The sequence below is a fragment of the Aulostomus chinensis genome, chromosome 19 (genome assembly GCF_037954235.1).
Source record: "Aulostomus chinensis isolate RoL2024-O1b breed Wild chromosome 19, RoL_Achi_v1.0, whole genome shotgun sequence".
Taxonomy (NCBI): domain Eukaryota; kingdom Metazoa; phylum Chordata; class Actinopteri; order Syngnathiformes; family Aulostomidae; genus Aulostomus; species Aulostomus chinensis.
Window position 1 is genome coordinate 20792828 of NC_141338.1, and position 20477 is coordinate 20813304.

General features: G+C 44.1%; 1 protein-coding gene across 9 annotated transcripts in view; it reads right to left on the reverse strand.

The window, feature by feature from the left end:
- Positions 1–20477, reverse strand: part of tcf4 (transcription factor 4) — a 202535-nt gene that overhangs the window by 25704 nt on the left and 156354 nt on the right. For all 9 annotated transcript variants that reach the window (XM_086188291.1, XM_086188293.1, XM_086188292.1 and 6 more), the window contains 7 exons: positions 12408–12513; positions 11191–11339; positions 10436–10583; positions 5290–5360; positions 5065–5143; positions 1680–1759; positions 913–1122 (listed from right to left, as the gene is read on the reverse strand). In XM_086188291.1, the coding sequence (XP_086044417.1) occupies positions 913–1122; positions 1680–1759; positions 5065–5143; positions 5290–5360; positions 10436–10583; positions 11191–11339; positions 12408–12513 (843 nt within the window). The remainder of the gene's footprint in view (positions 1–912; positions 1123–1679; positions 1760–5064; positions 5144–5289; positions 5361–10435; positions 10584–11190; positions 11340–12407; positions 12514–20477) is intronic.

A 20477-nucleotide genomic window follows, 5' to 3' on the forward strand; every position in this document is an offset into this window, starting at 1 on the left:
TTTACTCCATTATACTGTTGGCTCTGTCTCCTACTAGGTTTATCTGACCAGGACATTTGTGTCTGGTCATCTGACTGCGTGAAGCTGCCTGCCTGTTGACCTCATTGTTATTATCACTGACATCAGTGAGTGACATCACTCCAGGTACGGAGCTGTAAAGTTTCTGTCACATTCCAGGCTTTAAAACGTTCCCTCACAAGCCTGAAGGATGATGTCATTCAGTTCTGTGTTGGAGGGGCTGTGATGGCGTGCGCTGTGTCACATATGTGTGTTTGCACGGGTGTATCTTCATGTGAATGTGCACAAACGGACAAGACAAATAAACAAAGTATGAGTGAACATGTTCAGGCATCTGAATGTGTTTATACTGGCTGTGTTTGACAGTGCTCTCTCTCTCTCTCTCTCTCTCTCTCCAACGTCCCTTCATGTAACACAGCTGTTTGGTTCTTTATGTTTATTGATTCAAGTTGACTAAAAAAGACAAAAGTCTTGAATATGGGAAACAGCGCTGCTCTCTTCCCTCATGTGTTCAATTCAGACTCTTCTATTCTTAGCTAAGCTAAGCAAACACCGATGCCCTGAGTACCTTCCCTGAGTTCAATGGAACAGGTTCTGATTTCTTTGACTATATATTGTCAGCTGAAACTTCAGATGTAAATTAATGTAGGTAATGAACGTGCCATTGCCTCTTGCGTTCACTGGAGGCTTTGTGGTTTAAAACAGCAATTTTTTTTTCCTGGCAGAAATCTTTGTTGACATGCAGTTTATAATGTTTGACCAAAAAAAACCCCCAACAGCTCAATATATAATGGGATTACTCTGATTTCTGTTCTGCTCCTCCTACCATCACATCACATATCTGAATCACCATGAAATCATCACCAGTGTGAAAACATTTTTTTCAGGTCCTACCATGAGAGAGTGCCTGTTGCCCGACAGCAGTCCTGTCCCGTACCCGCTTCCTAGCGCACCCATGGCTCCGTTGTGCGTATGTGCGGCCCCGATTAGACTGTGCATGTCCCCGTGCCCGCTGGTCATGCCTGTTGATGGGCCCACAGCATGGCTCCGCAGTACGTGAATGGCATCGTCCAAACGCTCCAGACGGTCTTCAATACGACTCTGCTGCAGAATAAAAAACAAAAAAATAAATAAAAATAAATAAATAAATAAAAATCCTGCAGGTGTTTTCCATCGTGTCATGACCCGTAACTTACGATACTTCTGACTGATTCATGGACTAAAGGTATATCAACTGTTCCTGACATTATTTTTTTTCTCTCTGGTTTAGGAAATAATTGTCTTTGAAAAATTAAATCATATCTTTAAACCTTTTATGAAGGGTTAGGGTTAGTACCCTGTGTGCTTTAGAAAGACTGTGTTTTCCACAAGAGCTGCACTGTCCATGATAACTCCGTTGTGTTTAAATATAAATAGGAATAGCTGTCATGTTTGCAGAGTGAGCAACTATAGCAACTATAGACTTTGTCTGGGAGGGAAATTTGTACTTGGATTCAATATTCAAGCTCAATTGAAATGCAGATCCCCAAAACTCTGCAGACAAAGCAACTCTCCAAGTGTGCATGGTAAACTACCAATGAAGGAATGCCAGAAAGGAAGAACACGCCATATTTATTTCAGACACGTTAACTATGTGGTCCTGTGTGTTTGAGCGTGCATACCAGTGAGTGCAGTGGAGCTTCATAGTTTGGCGATGACGCTCCTTGACCGCCATTCCTGGACCAGACAGCTGAACTAGCAGCTAGGACAGAGGACACAAGGATACATCATCAGGAGAGGAGATGCGGTACTACAAGCTGTCACTACACATTAAAAGGGTGCATCACAAGATTCAGAGAAGAGGGAGATATGAGTGGGAGATCATGGACAAAGGTACATATTTATAAAAGAGTGAGTACAAAAGGAGGGAAGAAAGGAGAGGACAAGGAAATATCAGTAAAATCTGTCTATCGGTTATTAATGTGGAGAATGTAGATTTGTAAAAACCGTAAAGAACCTAATTTGAAACTTGCTATTTGTCTTGTTTTTGTTCATATCTATTTTCTTTGTTTTTTTTTCTGTTTTTACTTTTGAAGTATTTTGTCACAATTGTACCTCAGTATTTCCTCCTAACAAGGTGTCTTGGTTGTTGTTCCACTCCCTCTGACCCCGGGGAGAGCAGCAGCCTATGGCATGCTTCCTCCATTACAAACGCATCATTTCAGGACGTTCTTTTTAGAAGCTTCACCGGGAGGAGGATCATGCTATTCCCCTCGGTTCCCCTCCCTGTCACACAGGTGCCTCAACTGACCAGAGGAGGCGCTACTGCAGCAGCCAGGACACATCCCCTCATCTTGCTTCCCATCTGCATACACAGGCAATCATGTCTGCACATGTGGCGAACCAAGAACCAAACCAGTGAACCAGAATCAAGTGTACTTGGGCACCCTTGTTATATTCAGATCAAAACAACTCTTCATCCGCCCATGTGCTCCCTGTGACCTGACACAGCAGGAGCATGTACAGAAAATGGATGGAGATTGATTTGTGGATTAGAGCCAGATATCATCTCTTTTATTATGGTGTAGAAAGGAACCACTCAAGATGCTGCACCCAACGCCAGACAACACGTCTTTACACACAAGGGTTCTCTCATCATATCCACTCGTGATGCTCCTACATAATAGACACAGGGACGTAGAGGAGAAAGCAAACTCAAACCAACTTGTATCTGATAACAGGAATGCTAATATCAGATTTGCGTCTTTGAATGAGGTACAAATGGGCCATTAGCATGAGACCGCTGTAGGACAAACAAGCTTTGTGTCTCTGTTCTTTCCTGCCTTTTTTGTTTGTCGTGGCTCTGAAGGGTTGAATCTGCACTGAAAGGCCTCATTAGCCGGTAGACGGAGAAGAGACAGTCATTTGCGTGAACGGACATTAACATGTATAGAGTTCTTCCAACGGTGTCTCGTCTCACTTGGATAAGTTACTAATTTTCCTTTGGCTCCAATTCATTTTCCAAACACATTTTAAAAGAATAAGCAAACTAGAAGACAGTGTTGACACTGAAGCTAATTTGAGGGCACAAATTCATTTACAAAACGTAACCAAAATAATAACAAGTCCATCTGCTAGTGGGGATTTTAGAGAACTGGCCAACAACACAGTTGCCTGCTTGGACAGAAACCTCCAGAGACATCTTGGTCACTGACACATACTCACAAGATGTGTTTGAAAGACAGCTTGGAGACATGTAAAAAGCAATAACGGGCACATACAATCTAACTTGGCAATCATCAGCTTTATGAAGCCATCTACCAAATACTAGATGGACAAAAGTAAAATTCAAGCGAACTTAGCTGGCCTTATATATACTCGTATATGGAACAGCTAACTTAGCTCTGTTTTGATGAGACATTGCCAGCAGGAAAGAGCAAGCGGGCCTATTTATTTGTTCTTGTTTCCTCACAGAGAGGCAACAACTGTTCAGAAATCACAAGTCAGACATAATCAAAACATATTGAGTGCAGAGAACCTTACAAATGAGGAGGGATGGGGATCATGTGACTTAAATTGACACATCATTGAGACTGCTGAAGAAACTGAATCGATCCAACTATGGATGCTTGTCAATCATTCGGTGGAAACGTTAGGTGAAAGTACGTTTGAACAGATCTGGTTTTGCTTTTAATGCTGAACAAGCGACTCTTTCTGACAGAGCAAAATGGATGTATTTCTAGCCTTCTGTAAACATGGCTGACGTAATAGAACCCCTTATATATAACAGATTAAGAAACAAATTTAATTTCAAGTATTTGTTTTCATTTCTAATTAGAAGAAGTGTTCATACTGGTTTTCATTAACTAGCACTATCTCTGTCCTTCTCCCTCCTGTCCTCTTATCCTTCTTTCTCTCTCTTCCGTTTTACTTTCCTACCTACATTTCTTACCAGTTCATGTCCTCTGCGTTCCTTTCTTCTCTATTCCTCTATCGTAGCCCCACCTTCCCCTCACTATTCTCACTTTTGTTTCCTCTCCTTTCCTGTTTTCTTCTTTTCATATACTGTACCATCTCTTCTCCCCCTTTATTCTATTGTCTCATCCCTCCATTACTCCACACTCCCCTCACCACTGATCTCTCCCTTGTTTCTCTGATCTCCTCTCTTAAGCCAATGTTTCTCTTTTTTACTGTGTTCCCATTTTGCTTTGCAGTCTTTTCTTGCGCCTCGTCTTTATTAATATTACATGCTAATTTACATATGCTAATTAATGAATAATCACCTGGGTACATTCATGTGCAAATACAAATATATGTATTAAATGTCAGGGTAAATTATTCTGCGTCCGACACTGTAAAACATCCTTGCAGAATTAGCCTTGGATACCAATTTGCATGTAGTTTGCTCTAATAGGCTTCATTTCTAATTTGTAAAAAGTGGAGTAACTCTGGCATCATCATAAACACCAATTATGGTTTAGCAAGCAATATCCTAAGAGCTATAATGGCAAGAAGGAGGAGGAGGAGAAGGAAGGAGGGTGGGGGCTTGTGTTCACAAAGCCGGTAGGTTTAACGATTTGTCAAAGTGGTGCTCATAATTAAAGCTATCTGTCACAAGGCTCAGCAGAGAAATATCAAACGGTGTATGTAGCAGCAACAATTAGAGACAAGTTCAACACAGTTATTATTAGTAGAAGTAAATCTTCCCTCTAAGGAGCCGGGAGAACAACCTCAACCAGGAGGAGGAGGAAGAAGGACGAAAATCGTGCATTAATGCTAGGCTACAGCATCTCGAGATCAGAATTATCTTTACAAATGTAAAATATATCCTCTGCCTCAAAGAGCTGTATTCAAGACTTCTGGGCAAGTCCAAGTCAAGTCATTTACTAAGACTTCTAGTCAAGTCAAAGTCAGCTAAGTCAAGTCAATGGTCATTTGGAACAAGACTTTTTTGTGATCAACGTATGTCAAGAGTCCTGTCCATATCCCAAATCAGCTCTGCTTCAACCAAGTCTTTGTGTTGGTTCAGCGATGGTGCAGCTGGTGGGAGGTGCTTGGTGGTCATACCTGTGAGGGAGGGCGGTGAGCCGACCGGGGTGGAGGGGTTGGACGAGTAGCTGTTGTTTGTGTGGTCTGGAGAGTAGATCTGAAGAAAAACAGACGAAAGCAAATTGTAAAAGTCGAATTGCAATTTGAAAAAAAATTGAAATTGAAATTCACTTGAAAATACTTGAATAGTTGTGTGTGTGTGCGTGTATTTGTGTGTGTGTGTATAACACAGAATGTACTTACCGATGCGAGTGCTTTCCCTAAGGCATCTCCTGTCTGAGAGCTGCTGGCTGCTCCACTCTGTGCTCTGTTAGCTGTGACACACACACACACACACACACACACACACACACACACACACGTGCACGCACACACACAGGCACATACACAGGGGAGAAAGAGGGATGTGGGATGTATTCTTGCAAATAAGGATGTTATACATCATCAGTTCATCAGTTACACACTGAAAACTGCAGCACATATTCATTAGAACTGTGACTGGCACATTGAGTTATCCATGGCGAGAACACCTGGGGGGGCAAGAGGTACACAGGGACATTCTACATCAATGGTGCAAATTGCAGTCCCCTAAACACAGAAACATTAGAGAAGTATTTAAGTGAGGAAACAAGGTTGTGGGGACCGAGGGTGAGATAGGACCGGGCTGGGACGGCCGGGACACGCCCCCAGCAGTGTTACCGCTGTCCATTCCACGCGTCCTCCCTCTCCTTCTCTCACATGCAGCCTCTCAACTCTCCCGCTGGGCATCAGTGAAGAAGTTGATTAATTTTATCATGAACTTCACAGTTTGTTTGGCTCCTGTGTTCATGACCTATTTAATCTAAAACAACGTATTGAAGCTAACTACACTTTTAAAGCGGTCAGATTTCAAGAAAACATAAAAGCTATTTTCCTGTTACGACACAATCTACACCTGCTTTTGAGAGGTGGAGATATTCCAGCACACAACAGATGTGCGCCTCCATACATAATCAGTCCCTCCTTGTGCAGCTCCGCCCATCTTTGTGCACAAACCTCCCACTTTGAACAGCTCCACTTGCCTTTCTGTGCTCCTGCTGCAGGCAGCATTACTCGGGTTTGGGCTGTTTGTACACACCATGCCATTTTATTTAGACGCTCATTATGACAAACTTACATCTAAAATAAGCAACCGTATGTTCGATCACGTGACCTCGTATGAAGAGAAGCTGACGGTATCTCACACTTCATCAGCACCTCTTTAAATTCCTGTCAGCCCTGTGAAGCTCACACTCACAAGCTTCATTAATGCCATATTACTGACTGACATTTTGTGTGTGTGTGTGTGTTTGTGTGTGTGTATGTGTAAATGCTGGGTTTTGAATACAACCAAATCTGTTTCACACACTTGCAGTGCTCTGAGACCAGAAAGGAAGGATGTGACCTCACAGCACCAGATGAACCCCCCACCCCCAAAACACACACACACACACACACACACACACACACACACACACACACACACACACACACACACACAAACAAACACTGAGACTCTGACATGCTCACAGCTCATCTCTCTTGATAGCCGATCCCAGATGGAAAGTTTCCGCTCGCACACACAAGTTAAACGCACGGACACACAAACACACACAGCATGACAAAAACACATCCTTTCATGGCAAATGAATCCATTACAGAGATTGGCAGGACTGGATTCTTTAAGCTGTTAGAGAGTGAGAGAAGGAGAAAGACAGATGACGGGAGTGAGACAGGTAGACAGGGAGCGAGAAAGAGAGAGCGAAAGACAGACGGACAGACAGAGAGGGAGAGAACCAACATATGTTTTGGGGTTAAAGCCTCATGTCTTACTCACGCCACACTACTGGCCTAGTAAACCATCTAAGGGATTACAGTTATACACCACACACACACACACACACACACACACACACACACACACACACACACACACACACACACACACACACACACACACACCGCACGCACACTCCAATCCGGATGTATAATGTAGAACATATGCATGGGAAAATCTTTTTCAATAATGAGAGATTATAGCCACAAAGGAGGGGAGTGTTCAGGAGATGAGATGGATTTTTGTTTTCTCTGTCTATTTCACCTCCTCAAAGAGAGAATAAGCTTCTTTTTTGTTCTCATTCTATTGTATTTCATTTTAAATGAACTGAGACAACTCAACCTTTTTCTAACATCTATTTTCTGTATTCTCTGTAAACTTTGACCTCATTTGCTCAAACACACCACCTCATACTCCAGCCCAGTCGAGCTGGAGTTGCTCCTGCTGGGGACAAAGACACGAACCCCACCAGGACAGGCAGGGCAGCTATGGCATAGGTAAGTCATGCTTGATGTCTTGTCTCCTATGGGGACTCTTAAATTTAGTTGTTTGGTCAAAGAACTACTTCTCTCAAATTTTGCCTTCAACTTTTTTGTACCTCTTTTATTGAGCTGGGCCGTCAAAGGTCACCCCTAATCCTCAAGATTTGTCCCAACACAAAGCCGCAGGTGTCACATGTCACCTGTGGGAGATTATCCGGTATGTTGCGCGCTGTCATGTCAATTCAGTAAATCACTGCAGTTATAAATGTTTGTTTCTCAACAATACCCTGAGAAGTCAGCTCCACCAGTTGAACACTTGAACACCAGTTCCAGATCCAAACACTGGTCCGCACCTGCGGGCCCATCTAACCAGGTACCTGTGCAGCTGATGTATGGTTTTCACAAACCAAGAATCTTTGCAGTTTGCCTGAGAAAGCTGGCTCACGTGCCCATCGTCCCCATGGAGGCCTCGACATGCCTGCTGTTCAGTGTAGGAGCAGACTTCAGTGGGCTGACACACATATTCAGTGGATGCTTGCACATTAGAGAAGTGTTCTTTCCACTTAATAATCCTCTTTACACCTCCATCAGGAGGAGGGTTGGAGGGCGTAGTGTTAGTGTGGTCTTCAGCTGGAAATCACTCCGGCCCCATTTGTCAAGTTGCGAACATCCCTCTCCTCCAGGGGCTCCCTCCACTTGACATGTCCCTTACGGAGCATGTGTGAGATGTTCTGGGCAGCTGGGTAGTTTAGCGTGTTCCTGTCTTCTTGATTGTCTAAACTGATAAAAGACTCAAGTGGGACAGCCTGAGTTACAGTAACGGAAACTGATGCTACAAGAGGTGTAACATTGGATGAATTAGCTGAGGTAGCTAACGTTAGCAGCCTGTCTCCATAGCTGTTCCTTAGCTGCAACTGTGGTCTGCAAAATGGAGAAGGGCCTCTCCACACTGCTTGGGGCCCCTGGTCACCGGACATGTTCACTGGTAAACACAAGACTTGGTCTCTGTGGTGTGTCTTATCATTTCCAATCCAGCAATTACCTTCATCCTATTACTGAGCCTCAAATGAGATGTAATTCGTTATCTTCCGAGGATGAAACGCTCGCTTCCTGTAGACCAAGACGTGGCTGTAAAACATTTTTAATTTGTTCCTTTCATTCATGCCATTCACAGTAACTTTAAAGGTGAAAGAATAGTATCAGCACAAGGATCTGACAGTATGAGCCGCTTCCTCTCTGGCCATGTCCATGATACGTGCGTTACAGAGGCAGAGACGCGTCTGTCAGCCCTGCTCATACTATGATTGTTGAGGTGTGTGTCCATGTATCATGTATATGTGTTAAAAACACAACTCCATGTTTTTTATTGGGTTCATCTTTTGTTTACACTCATCTGTGTGTGTGTGTGTGTGTGTGTGTGTGTGCGTGTGTGTGAAGGTCTAGTTATTGCATATTTTCACAGTTCAACTGCATTCAGTTCTTGACTTCCTGTAGTCCCTGACATTGAACTTCAACATGAACAGTCAATGCAAAGGTGGGAGCGCTCATGTTGTTTTCTGACTGGTACAGATTGTTGATGCCATCTGTTGAAGAGAGGGAGAGGAGTCCAGATGAAAGCCCTTCATGGCCACAAAACCTAAGCCCAGCCCTGCTCTGCTTGAGGTTAAAAGTCAGGGAGGAGCAGGGACAGTGAAGGAGAGAAAGAGGAATCGTGCGCAATGCCTTTGATTCATTTGTCAGTGCTGTGGAGAAAAAGAATCATGCATTGTCAAAGGTTCAGGAGAAATGGGCCGGCGTCCGACCCAAGCTCATTCTCTTGGCTCGAGCGGGGCCCACACAGCGACTGCATCCATTCCAAGATTAAAGAAACAACATGATCAGAGTGAGTTAAGGTTACAGCATGTTTTTTTTTTAAATGGAAGCATTCACATAGCAGAGCTTTTTTGGAAAGTCTCACATCAAAAGTGCTCAGTCCAAATAAGAAATGCCTCCAGTCCAGGCCATGATTGTCTCAGGTCAGAGGTCAGAAGTCAGTGAAGGGTCAACACAGTCTCGTACAGTCCAGTCATGCTCTCTCTGTCGGAGCTCAGTCCAGTCTGAAGTCTACAGCTCTGACAAACATACACAAAACTTTAGTTGAATAAGTAAAACAAGTGAACTCAAACATGTAAAATATAACACGACATACACACATGACCCGCTATCAGTGACTAGATGATATCCATGGCTGTTTCTCATGGACAACCTGTTTCTAAAGATAGCAAAATTGTGTGGTTGTGGCACCATTTCAGCTCGCATTCAGACAGTTTAGCACATGTTGTCATCGGCTTGAACTCGGTGGATCACTAGTTGTCTTCAGACTGTCACAATTACACTTTAGACAGATTTTAGTTGGTCTTTTCATACAAAAAGTTTGCTGTGCTCACTGGATGTTTAAGCTGGAGCCCAGCACAGCTGAACAGCACCATAAGTGCCATCCTTCAAAATGTCCATCGTACTACTTCAACAGCTCACGGTGTGCTGGTGCCATAAGTGCTCAACTCATCCAAGCACATCCTATGTGACTGGTGATCAAAACGCTGTCTTTCTGGCTAAAAGACGCACACGAACTTTAGGTGAAATCCATTCTCTGCTGTCTTCTCCGAAGCTGACAGGGCGATTGATGAACTTCGACATGCACTGGAATGCTAGTTCGCTAAGTGCTATGAAAGGCAGTGGTAACTGCAGCACACCTCTGCGAATAGTCACCATTAACACTTCACTCAGAAACACCAAACATTGCCCGCACTCATACAGCTGATCTTGGGCAAATGTTCACTAACCATTACAAGTCATGATAGACATCATAGTTTTAAACACATGGTACAGTGGCACAGCTTCAGGAACAAAAGTTCCAAAAAGTTGGCGCATTCCTTTAATGCATCCTGCCTCCCATCATGATCAATAAATATTCAATAATGCAAATTTAATATTCTAAAAACTGACCTTGTTCTTTTTTGTCATACTTTTCTGTATGCAGGCACTCAAAACCACGTGCACACAGGTAACTTACCCATGATACTGTCTGTGCCATTGGTGGAGGCGGTACAAGAGGCGGTGCTGTAGTGATTGGCCCCTCCCCCGCTGCCCCCCCCTCGATGGAAGCTGGACATCGGGGGAAGGCTGGAGCTGATATCTGCTGACGAGTGTGCTGGGTAGCTCTGCACAGGGAGGTGATTACACAAACACAGGAACGCAGGTCATGTGACGAGACATGCAAATGTGTGGCTTCACCAAGCAAAAAGACAGTAAAACAAAACACAGACCAGGTGATGGGTGTAGTGCTGTCGTGTATATGTGCTATTTGAATACGTATGTATGTATGCTAACATGCTAATGTGCTAACATGCTAGTGGTCAGGGCACGAACAAACAAACAGAAGGTTCACTTCACAGCTTGACAACAAAGTCAAACGAGTTCTACAGCTTTAACTTGTGTACCTAAACTGTTCTACAGGCCAGTTTCTAAGGTAACTGGCCTGCCAAACAATCCACTTGTTATCAGATGATATTTTGTTGTGTTATGAATTGTTAAATTAAACTGGCCTTACATGGGTTTACTAGATAGCAGAAGGAAATATTTGAAACCAGGCCAAGCCAATGTAAAAACCATTTAACTTAACCAATGGCAAGTCAGACCTTTAAAATAAATTGTAATCTGGTTGAAGGAAACTTAATTGGATATTTGTGAAAACGTCATGTAATCCCTTGCTCCAAAATCACCTCCGAACCTAAGATTTTGTTCAGGGTGATTGACAGCTCTGCTCACCAATCTGTCATGAGGGTGAATTCCACAGTAGGAGGAGCTCTGGGAGGGGCCATGGGTTGAGTTCCCACCTCCCAACATGCTGCTGTGGTAACCCTGCTGGCTCATGCTGCTGCTACTGCTGCTCCAGGGATCCCCGCTGTGGTGACCGTCTGATGGTGGCAGAAAATAAAAATAGGGGAGGGGGGGGGTTACATGTTGATGTGCTGCTGAGCTTTGTAGCTAAGTCGGTCTACCAGGTAAAAACATACAGGGGTTATTATCTATGCAGCCTCTTTCCTTTAAATCCTCCTGTGACTCACTCAGCACCTACGTGCAGTGTAACGATCTGACCCACTTTGTACACTAACCTGATTCCAGTAAACATCCATGTAGATGGCTCATCTGGTTTCCTGCTTCAAGGTTAAGAATAACTTGGTAAACACAGATTTGTGACAAACAAAGCTGCTGTCTGGGGCCATGTCAACCAAGAACTGTATCCATGTTTTAAGCTTTGCAGTCAACAGACACCAAGTTATAATGCGCCCTGGAGTTAAATGTGCTTCAAAAACATTTTAAGGATAAATAAGCTGTGACTATGACTCCACCATTGGGCTGAATTCAGACCAAATCAGACCTGTGGCGAGGGCGCAGCCCATCCACACCATACCAATGGGAACAGTGCGTTTTAGCTGCTGGTGCTGAACCAGAGTCGACTTCAGCAAACTACATGCATCATGTGAGCCAGACATCAGAACAAAACACGGAAGAGAGATTCATATCCTCCCCCGTTCCAGCTTCCATCTGAAGAACACAACGACATTCCCACATGGGAAAAGAGGCTTTGTGTCCATGCATTTGATTGGGTGGCAAGTTTTTTACAATCGCACAGCACCCAGAATTGAGGTCAAAAGTTTAGCCACCCTTCTGTGGCAGTGATGATGTCATACGAAACTGCACATCAAATAGGTTTCCTGCTCATTTAACTGTCCCAGGTGAAACATGCGCTAACGTCTAAGCTTCCTGCAGTAAAAGGAGGTTCAATAGAAGTGTGATATATGAATATAAAGATTATTTATAAATAAATATAATGTGTAAATATATTCTTCTGCTGACGTTCATCCAAGGAGGTTAAGTTTAGAACCCTTAAACTCCTTGAACTGTGTTTCAGTATTCGGTTGGGATGAGTGTGTGTGTGTGTGTGTGTGTGTGTGTGTGTGTGTGTGTGTGTGTGTGTGTACCTGGCATGAAGAATGAGCTGGGGAAGCCAGCGCTGGGAGGTTTGGAGGAGGGATAACCCGGCGAGTCCCTGTTGTAGTCGGCTGTACTGGCAGACGGAGCGTACACCTGTAATGATCAAACACACAACACCATCAGAAGGAATCTTTTTTACACACACACACACACACACACACACACACACACACACACACACACACACAAAGCCTATTTGTAATAGATTTAAATGATTTAAACATTAACCTATGACTTTGCAAACATTATCTATTGAAACTAATATGTGCTGTAGGGTATGTGGCAATGTGGTAGCCTCGGTAACTATCTGCTCCATCACTTGACATAGTTCACCGGCCACTGATAAGAAGTTATTAACATACTGAACAGTCACAAGACATCTTCAGTCCTCCAGCCTCTCAGGCTAGTCTGAGGATTAAAGGAGACACAAAGCAGTGATGTTTTTGATGATGTCAGCAGCGGCGGCGGCGGGGCAGGAATCTCACAGCAAACAAGCAGTAAAATGTGAGACTGCAGGCTGAACCAGAATCCTGTCATGACTCCAAACAAGTGATGTTCCTCCTCAGTAGTACAGCGGCTGCATGAGAACACAATACCTGTGTTTGGTCATGCCTTCAAGTGGGGGTCCCCACATCATGCCACTGTGTGTGTGTGTGTGTGTGTGTACATAGCGTGCGAACACTCAGCCATGACGCGAGCTCGCGCCGCATGACGCAAACCCTGGAACAACTGTTGAAAGCTCCCGCCTCTATGTCTCCCCCACTGACTCACATCAAATTGAGTAACTCGCTCCACAGCTACACCTAATCTACCTCGATCCCCCCAAAAAGACAATGGCTGCTATGTTAACTTTAGGGTATTTGCATATAAATGCAATGCAGATGTGGTTATAATCTCATGATAAAACACAGAGAGAAGAAATAAAAGAGAAAGATGAAAAAACACTTGGGGGCACTATTAAAAACATCATCTCACTTCCCACAATCCCTGAGAGAAATTATTAAAAACAGAATGGCCACTCAAAGAGAAACCTGCTGACATTTTTCCAAATTAAGAAAAGGGCTCACTGCCATTTTCTTTTACTTCTGAAGGCAAAACTGGTGCTGATTATTTATTATTAGTTGCTCGTCTCTTTGTACATGCAAAGTATAAAGGACAAACGGAAGAACTGCAAGCATTAGATTCTGAATCAAATCTACAACGTAGAAGAAGTTGCTGCCTGAACTTCCTATCCAATGATCAGTAGGGCTGGCTAGCAAATAAGGGGTACAAGAGTTAGTTAGGGTCACTGAGAACTGAGTCACACTCAATCAATCTGGGCCAAATTTTGGCAACCTGAGATCATCTGGTGAGCCAGTGAGTTTATGAGAGTAAACTTTGAGCACTGGAACCAAATTAGTGACATAAAGCTTTGTTTCACATGTTAACTGCTGCCACTAAATACAACTACTAACACATTTCAGCCTCTGACCTCTAAAATGTACATCTCATCATCTGGCAGCAGCAATCACACTTGGGTTTGGTGACACGCATTTCATTTGACTCGTGATCACATCCAGCTGTGATGCAACGTTGGTTGATGATGCCTGGCGAGGAGCTGTACCGCGTCGGAGCAGCAGCTCGGTGGCACCCGGTCACATTGAGGTTCTACAACTCTCATTACTATTTATGGATTCATTATGGAGCCATTGGTTCCCTTTCACCCTCATAAGCCCCTTTCACACTGCACCAAAAACGTGGGTAAACGCGGGTGTTTGGGCACTCTGAAAGGGTCGACTCGGCATTTCGACCCGCTTCCACCAACCCTCCAAGCGACCTGGGGGTTTAGCGGCTCGCTTCGACTGTTCGGCTCGCCTGTGGTGTGAAAAAGGCAACCCACGTTGTCTCAGGTTTCCTGAGACCTTCCTGTCGCATTCTGATTTTGTCACTGTGCCGCCTGTCAGGCTGTCATTGTGGAAGCTCTGGGACAAAAAAAAGAAGAAAAAAAAGAAATAAAAAAAAATATATATATATATATATATATATATATATATATATATATATATATATACACACACAGTATATAGCTGGGCTGGGCTGGTCTGGTCTGTGAGAGCCGCTCACTCATCTCTCAATAAAGTTTTGGCCTCTGCCATAAGATCAGTCTTCCTGCTGATGTCCCCAGACTCTGTTTCACTCCTTTTATTTACATGGGTATGATCTCAGGTGAATTAATCTCTGCTTGGGAACTCCCACCAAAAGGGAACCCCAATGTGAACTGCACAAGCGCGACCGTGTTTATAAACAACTTGTATCGCAATCTTGCACATCTTTTTCATCAATCATGGCAGCGCACTGGCAAGATGGTGAAGTCCACGAGCTGCTCGCCATCCGCAGTGAGGAAGAGATCCGGCGGCAGATTTCTGGAACCGTAAGGGACACAGTGATTTATGGGAACATCACCGGCATTTTGAGACACGGCGCACTTTTATGTGTTATGATGACGTTGTCAGCGCGATGACGTACGAGAGCACGCAGCCCTCACAGCGGGAGCTCAGACCCGCGTCTGCTGGAAGCTTGAATGCGCCTTGATGCCGAGCAAACGCGGGTACAAGAACCCGCTTTGACAGGTGTTTCAGTGTGAAAGGGGTAATAGAGAGCTCATGATGCATCCAGTGAATCTGGGCCATGTCATGTAACAGGCATCAAAGGGTGACCTGTCTGCTGTTGGAAGGTCCCCTACAGTTGAGCTGCTTCAATAAAGTCAAAGTTGGGTTCCAGACATTCACAGAGTCTCGGCTCTGTTTACTTCCTCCAAACGATTGGAAAACAGTGAAACAATGACCACATCTGATGAGGAGCAAGGAACACTGGGAACGGTGGGAATTAAAGGCTGAGGCCAGGAAATGCACACACACACACACACACACACACACACACACACACACACACACACACACACGCACATGCATGCGCGCACACACACACACAAACAAACACACAAACTCACACAAAAAATCTTGAAGGAAGTGATATTACGAAATGCAACTTCAACAAGCTTAAAGATCCAAGAATTGAAGCCATCACACACACGTGCACACAAACACACTCACACATGCACACAAACATACGTGCACACATACATACACCCTGTCTGTAGATGTCATTAGTGCTACAGTGAAATTCTTTCAAATCTCCTCCTCTTCCTTTTCCCTTCTGAGAACTGAGTTTGTGCTCTGATCATAAAACCACACTTATTGACCTAAAGCTCCAAAACGACGACAAGAACAGACAGGCAGACAGACAGACACACACACACACAGACACACACACACACACACACACACACACACACACACACACATACACGGGTATTTGTGTTCTTCCTGTTGAAAATATTTGGATTTATGTCTCATGTCCTACAGACTTATTTTCCCATCAAATGTGTTGGTGTTGGGGCTGGTGATGAAAGGCTGTGATTTGAGTTAGTGTGTTATTGTGTGTGTGTGTGTGCACGCGTGCGCGCTTTAGACAGACAAGAACAGGTGCAGAGTGTGTTCAAGTATGAGGAATGTAGAGAGACACAATAACAGCCTAATTTCCCACACATACAGACAGACAGACACAGACACACAGACACAGACACACAGACACAGACACACACACACACACACACACACACACACACACACACACACACACACACACACACACACACACACACACACACAGTATTCCCACAGTTAGTGAGCAGACATTGAGCCAGTTAGACAAACTCTTGACTATGTTGTCACTTCCCCGACAGCCAACGAAGCTCCAACCAGAGGAAAGTAATCGGGCCACTGATCGTAAGTGATCGGTGGGCTTGGACGACTTGGACTAGAATGACAAAACACATTTACAAATAAATCAGATCACCGTGCCACATTAGAGCCAGAATAGCCTCCATGTTCAACCAGTCCTGAGTGGAATAATAGGAGAAACCAGTCAAGGCATTTGTGTCAGGAGCTGCACCACCAGTAGAACAAAACATCCTCCCAGGGCACGAGCAACTTGAACTGGCAAGGGACGCGAGCAAGCGAGCACCCAGGAGTTTCACCCGCTTGCCTCTGCTGTGTTTGAGTCCAGTGCCGTATGGTGATCGTCGAACAACAAAGAGCTGAAAGATTAGAGTAAATACCTAAATTACTACCCGGAATCAGTTCCCTGTACCCAACTAGAGACACAGTGCAAGTGGGATACAAACCAACTGAACTGCTTCTTCATGAAAGGGAGAATTCTAAGTCAGGTTTATGGGAATTCAAATGGAGTCCAGTCAACCATCATCTGAATGATGGTGGAAATATAGCAGACCTCAACAACAGAACAGAGGGACAATGGAAACCAGTCCACACAATAATGCACAGCCAAATATCTGCATGATAATGACAAAAGCGAATAAAGCACGACTGTGTGTATTCTGTTGAATCCCAACAGATACGAAACAAAAAACCAGCAACGGCTTTCAAAGCAAGTGGAAAGACAAGTGATACCACCAAAACAGACAGAGCCCGGCTCAACTCCTCACATCAGCTGAGAGGATGTGCGAACCAGGAGAACCAGGTCTGCTGGACTCTTTGACGGGCCACTAGGAGTTCTGCAGTGGTTCTAATCAGAAGATGCTCTTCTGGGCCAAATGAACAGTCAGTGTCATTGTGTTCAAAACAAAAACAACATATATTGTTATTTTATCAAGTACATAAGTGTGTACGATGAAGCCTGTGTGGATCCGATGGAGTCATATGACCTGGCTCAGGTTAAAACATGAACACGCCCATAGAATGAAGGATGGCACCTCCAAACTGGCCCAGTGACACATGGCTGACATGTTACTGGATCATCACACTCTTTCAACCAGCATAGCTGTCAGGAGACGCAACTGTTCTGGAGACAAGAGGGAAATGACCATGGCCGGTCCAGGCTGAGTACTGTGTGTGGTTTTGGGTTCCATCCAGGAACACGAGACCAGGTCAGTCTACAACATGGCTGGACTGCTGTTAGTTGGTGAGTACAGGCAAGACTGATTTGCAGCTGCCCAGCGGTCCCAGTGCTTGTACTAGTACTTGTCACTCTAGTACTTTAAGGTAAAGGTACAAACCCTGAAACACAACAGGGAGATGCTGTCAAGAAACACCTCTCCTGAGATCAGCTCATACTAGATGCTTTCAGTTCACCAGGGTGGCAGGACGGTCTTTTGGGTGGCTCATGTTCACACTTAAGTGTTGTTTAGCTGTAATCAGACCGTTTTTGCTACTTGGCAGCCATGATGGATCTGTGGCAGCGTCAAGCCTGAGTCTCACTCGGTGCTGATTCTTTGGGAAAAGCAGCAGCCAACGAGAATCTCCACAACTGGGCCACTGAGCAAGGAGATCACCCAGCGAGCCTGGTGATTGCAGGGCCGGCCCGCCGGTCCGGCCGAGAACTCTCACACTAGCAGAAGGAGTTCTGTAATACAGATATCACAGACAGTTGCCTGCACTGAACTGTAGTACCCAGCTGAACCTGCTGTGTTCCATGACAGAGTGATACACACTCTAATAGAACCCAGTAGAGGCTGAACTATCGTTTGATGGATTCAGAGAATCTTCACACAACATGAAACATCACAGACTGCATCAAAGCATCGCCCACGGCAACAATGGGAGAAAATAAAGACACATTCCAATGAAAAGGGATTCCTCATGGGGCTGAAACATACACACACTTGCACGCAGGCATTCAGAGGACATTACACTGACTCACGTTCATTTCCTGCAGACTTGCTCCTCCTTTGACAGTACAAATGCTATCATGGATCTATCATTACAGTTCATGTTTGGCTTCTGTGTAAAATTATCATTAATCCAGCTCCTGTAAAACAGATTTGTGATGTTTGTACTGCACTTGATAAAGCTGTTATCATGGGAAATGTAGAAAGACACCGTTGAAAAGAAATGACTCACGTGCTAAAGATTTTGACACGTCTGAACTGATGTCCCTTATGTGCTAATTCAGTCTGATTTACGAGCACAAAACCAAAGTTAAACTGACTCCACTTTTACTAGATGAAGAAAAGCAACAAATCATAATACAAAAGCTGAGCAATAACATGGGTTGAATAAATTAAAAGAATGAGGGTAAAAATCGGAACAGAAATGAGAGTGTATCGTGACTGGAGGAAATAGTTTGCACAATCTAGATATTAAAAGAAGACAGAAAGGAAACCAAAAATAACTTGTTGACAGCAGTGGAAAAACTGTTGCTCCCTGAAGGCTTTTCTTGAAAAGAAGACTGGATGGAGGATGGAAAAACAATAAATGCAACAAAATGAAATGCTACAAGTTGGATGTGGATAAAAAGGCAATAAACTGAAACAAAAGAGATAAACATGGAAAGAGAGCACAGCAAAGAAAAACAGAGAAAGGAGGCTGTTGTTTCATGTTGAAGGCTTCTTCTTCTTGCCATTATTGTCTCCTAATGTGGGCAGCATCTGTCGCGCTGCGCTGACTGAAACACCCTGCAGACTGCACCTGTCAGTAGCTTCCACACAAATATCCATGCTGTTCCTAAGTGGTCAAATTGTACTGATGTGGTTGAACAGAATAGTTTATATTTTATATATATATATATATATATATATATATATATATATATATATATATATATATATATATATATATGTACTGCTCTTCCTGACTGATGTATCAATAACCAATTGTAGCCTCTTTTGTCCTCTGGGAGGATTTCAGCTCCCAGGAATCGTGTCCAGGTCCTTGTAACTTGGCGCCGTGTAGCAGGGCGTGTCAACTGGCCTCAGGGTCTCCTCAAGCTTCATGGACGCCAGTGAAAAGCACTGGTGTTTTGATGTGTGAGGCTAGAGTCGGCTCATAGAGCGGCTTCCCCCACCCTGCCGTCCAATTTAAACAGAACCCCTCTGATTGTTGTATTAGCTGCTTGAGGGGCTGGGCTGTGCACTCGCAGGTGAGGGGCTGGATGTGGTGATCCAGGGCTGCTGTGGCCTGCAGTTGTGAGGGAGTGTTAGATGTGAACCAATTTGAGAATAAAATTTGAGTGAAACGTCTGTGTATATAAGAAGGTTTAGATCTTGTAGTTCAACACATGAAATAAGAAAATGAGAGTAAAGATAAAGGGCTGCATTGATCTATTTTTGCCACATCTGTACAGTTCTCCCTCACGAGTTCTGGATCAGCGCTTGGTATTGACCAGTACTCAAGGTCAGGTTCAGAATCAGTGGGGAACATCAGCAGTTCTGACCTAGAAGCATGTTTCCTCTGAGACCCCGTTATAAATGTGTGGATAAATGCGGTTCTGTTGTGTCTGCTTCATGGTTGGCCAAGTTCTGGACAGGTTCTAGCACAAAGACATTTGACAGGTTGAGGGAACAATCGAGGTTTGGTTTCCAATAAACACTTTTGTCGAGGTTAGGGGACAATTGTGGCTGAAAGGAAAAGATAGGCCGTCTCCTGCTGCAATGATGCTGCAAAAATTGTAAAACAGTTATTTCACCTGGCGATGTGTGTGGAACACTGGTCTCGCTTCCCAATGTGGAACCCATCCACCGCACTTGGTTGCTCACTTACACAGTTTTTTCTTCAAATAGACATAATCTGATTTTCCATTTTCCAGTGAGGGTTCTTACTACGCTGCTAGACAGCATCTGCCCCTTAAATGTCAGTAAAGGTCATTCTGTCCTCTTGCATTCATGACTGATGTGGTGGTTTTTCTGGCGATGACAGTCCCTCTGGTACGACAGTTGGATCAGACGGCCAAGTGAACACGAACACTAGTAAGGATAATTTGTGGAGGATGTTCATTAATGAACTGGCTGTAGGGTTCCTGTCTCCCCCACTCTAACTAGTCAAGGTCAACAATAGAACTCAGCAGCCGGTCGAACGTATATCCAAGGACAAACACATCTTAAAAAAAATAAAGATACTCACACACACACACACACACACACACACACACACAAACACACACACACACACACACACACACACACACACACACACACACAAAAAGCTTCAACTTGTGACTCG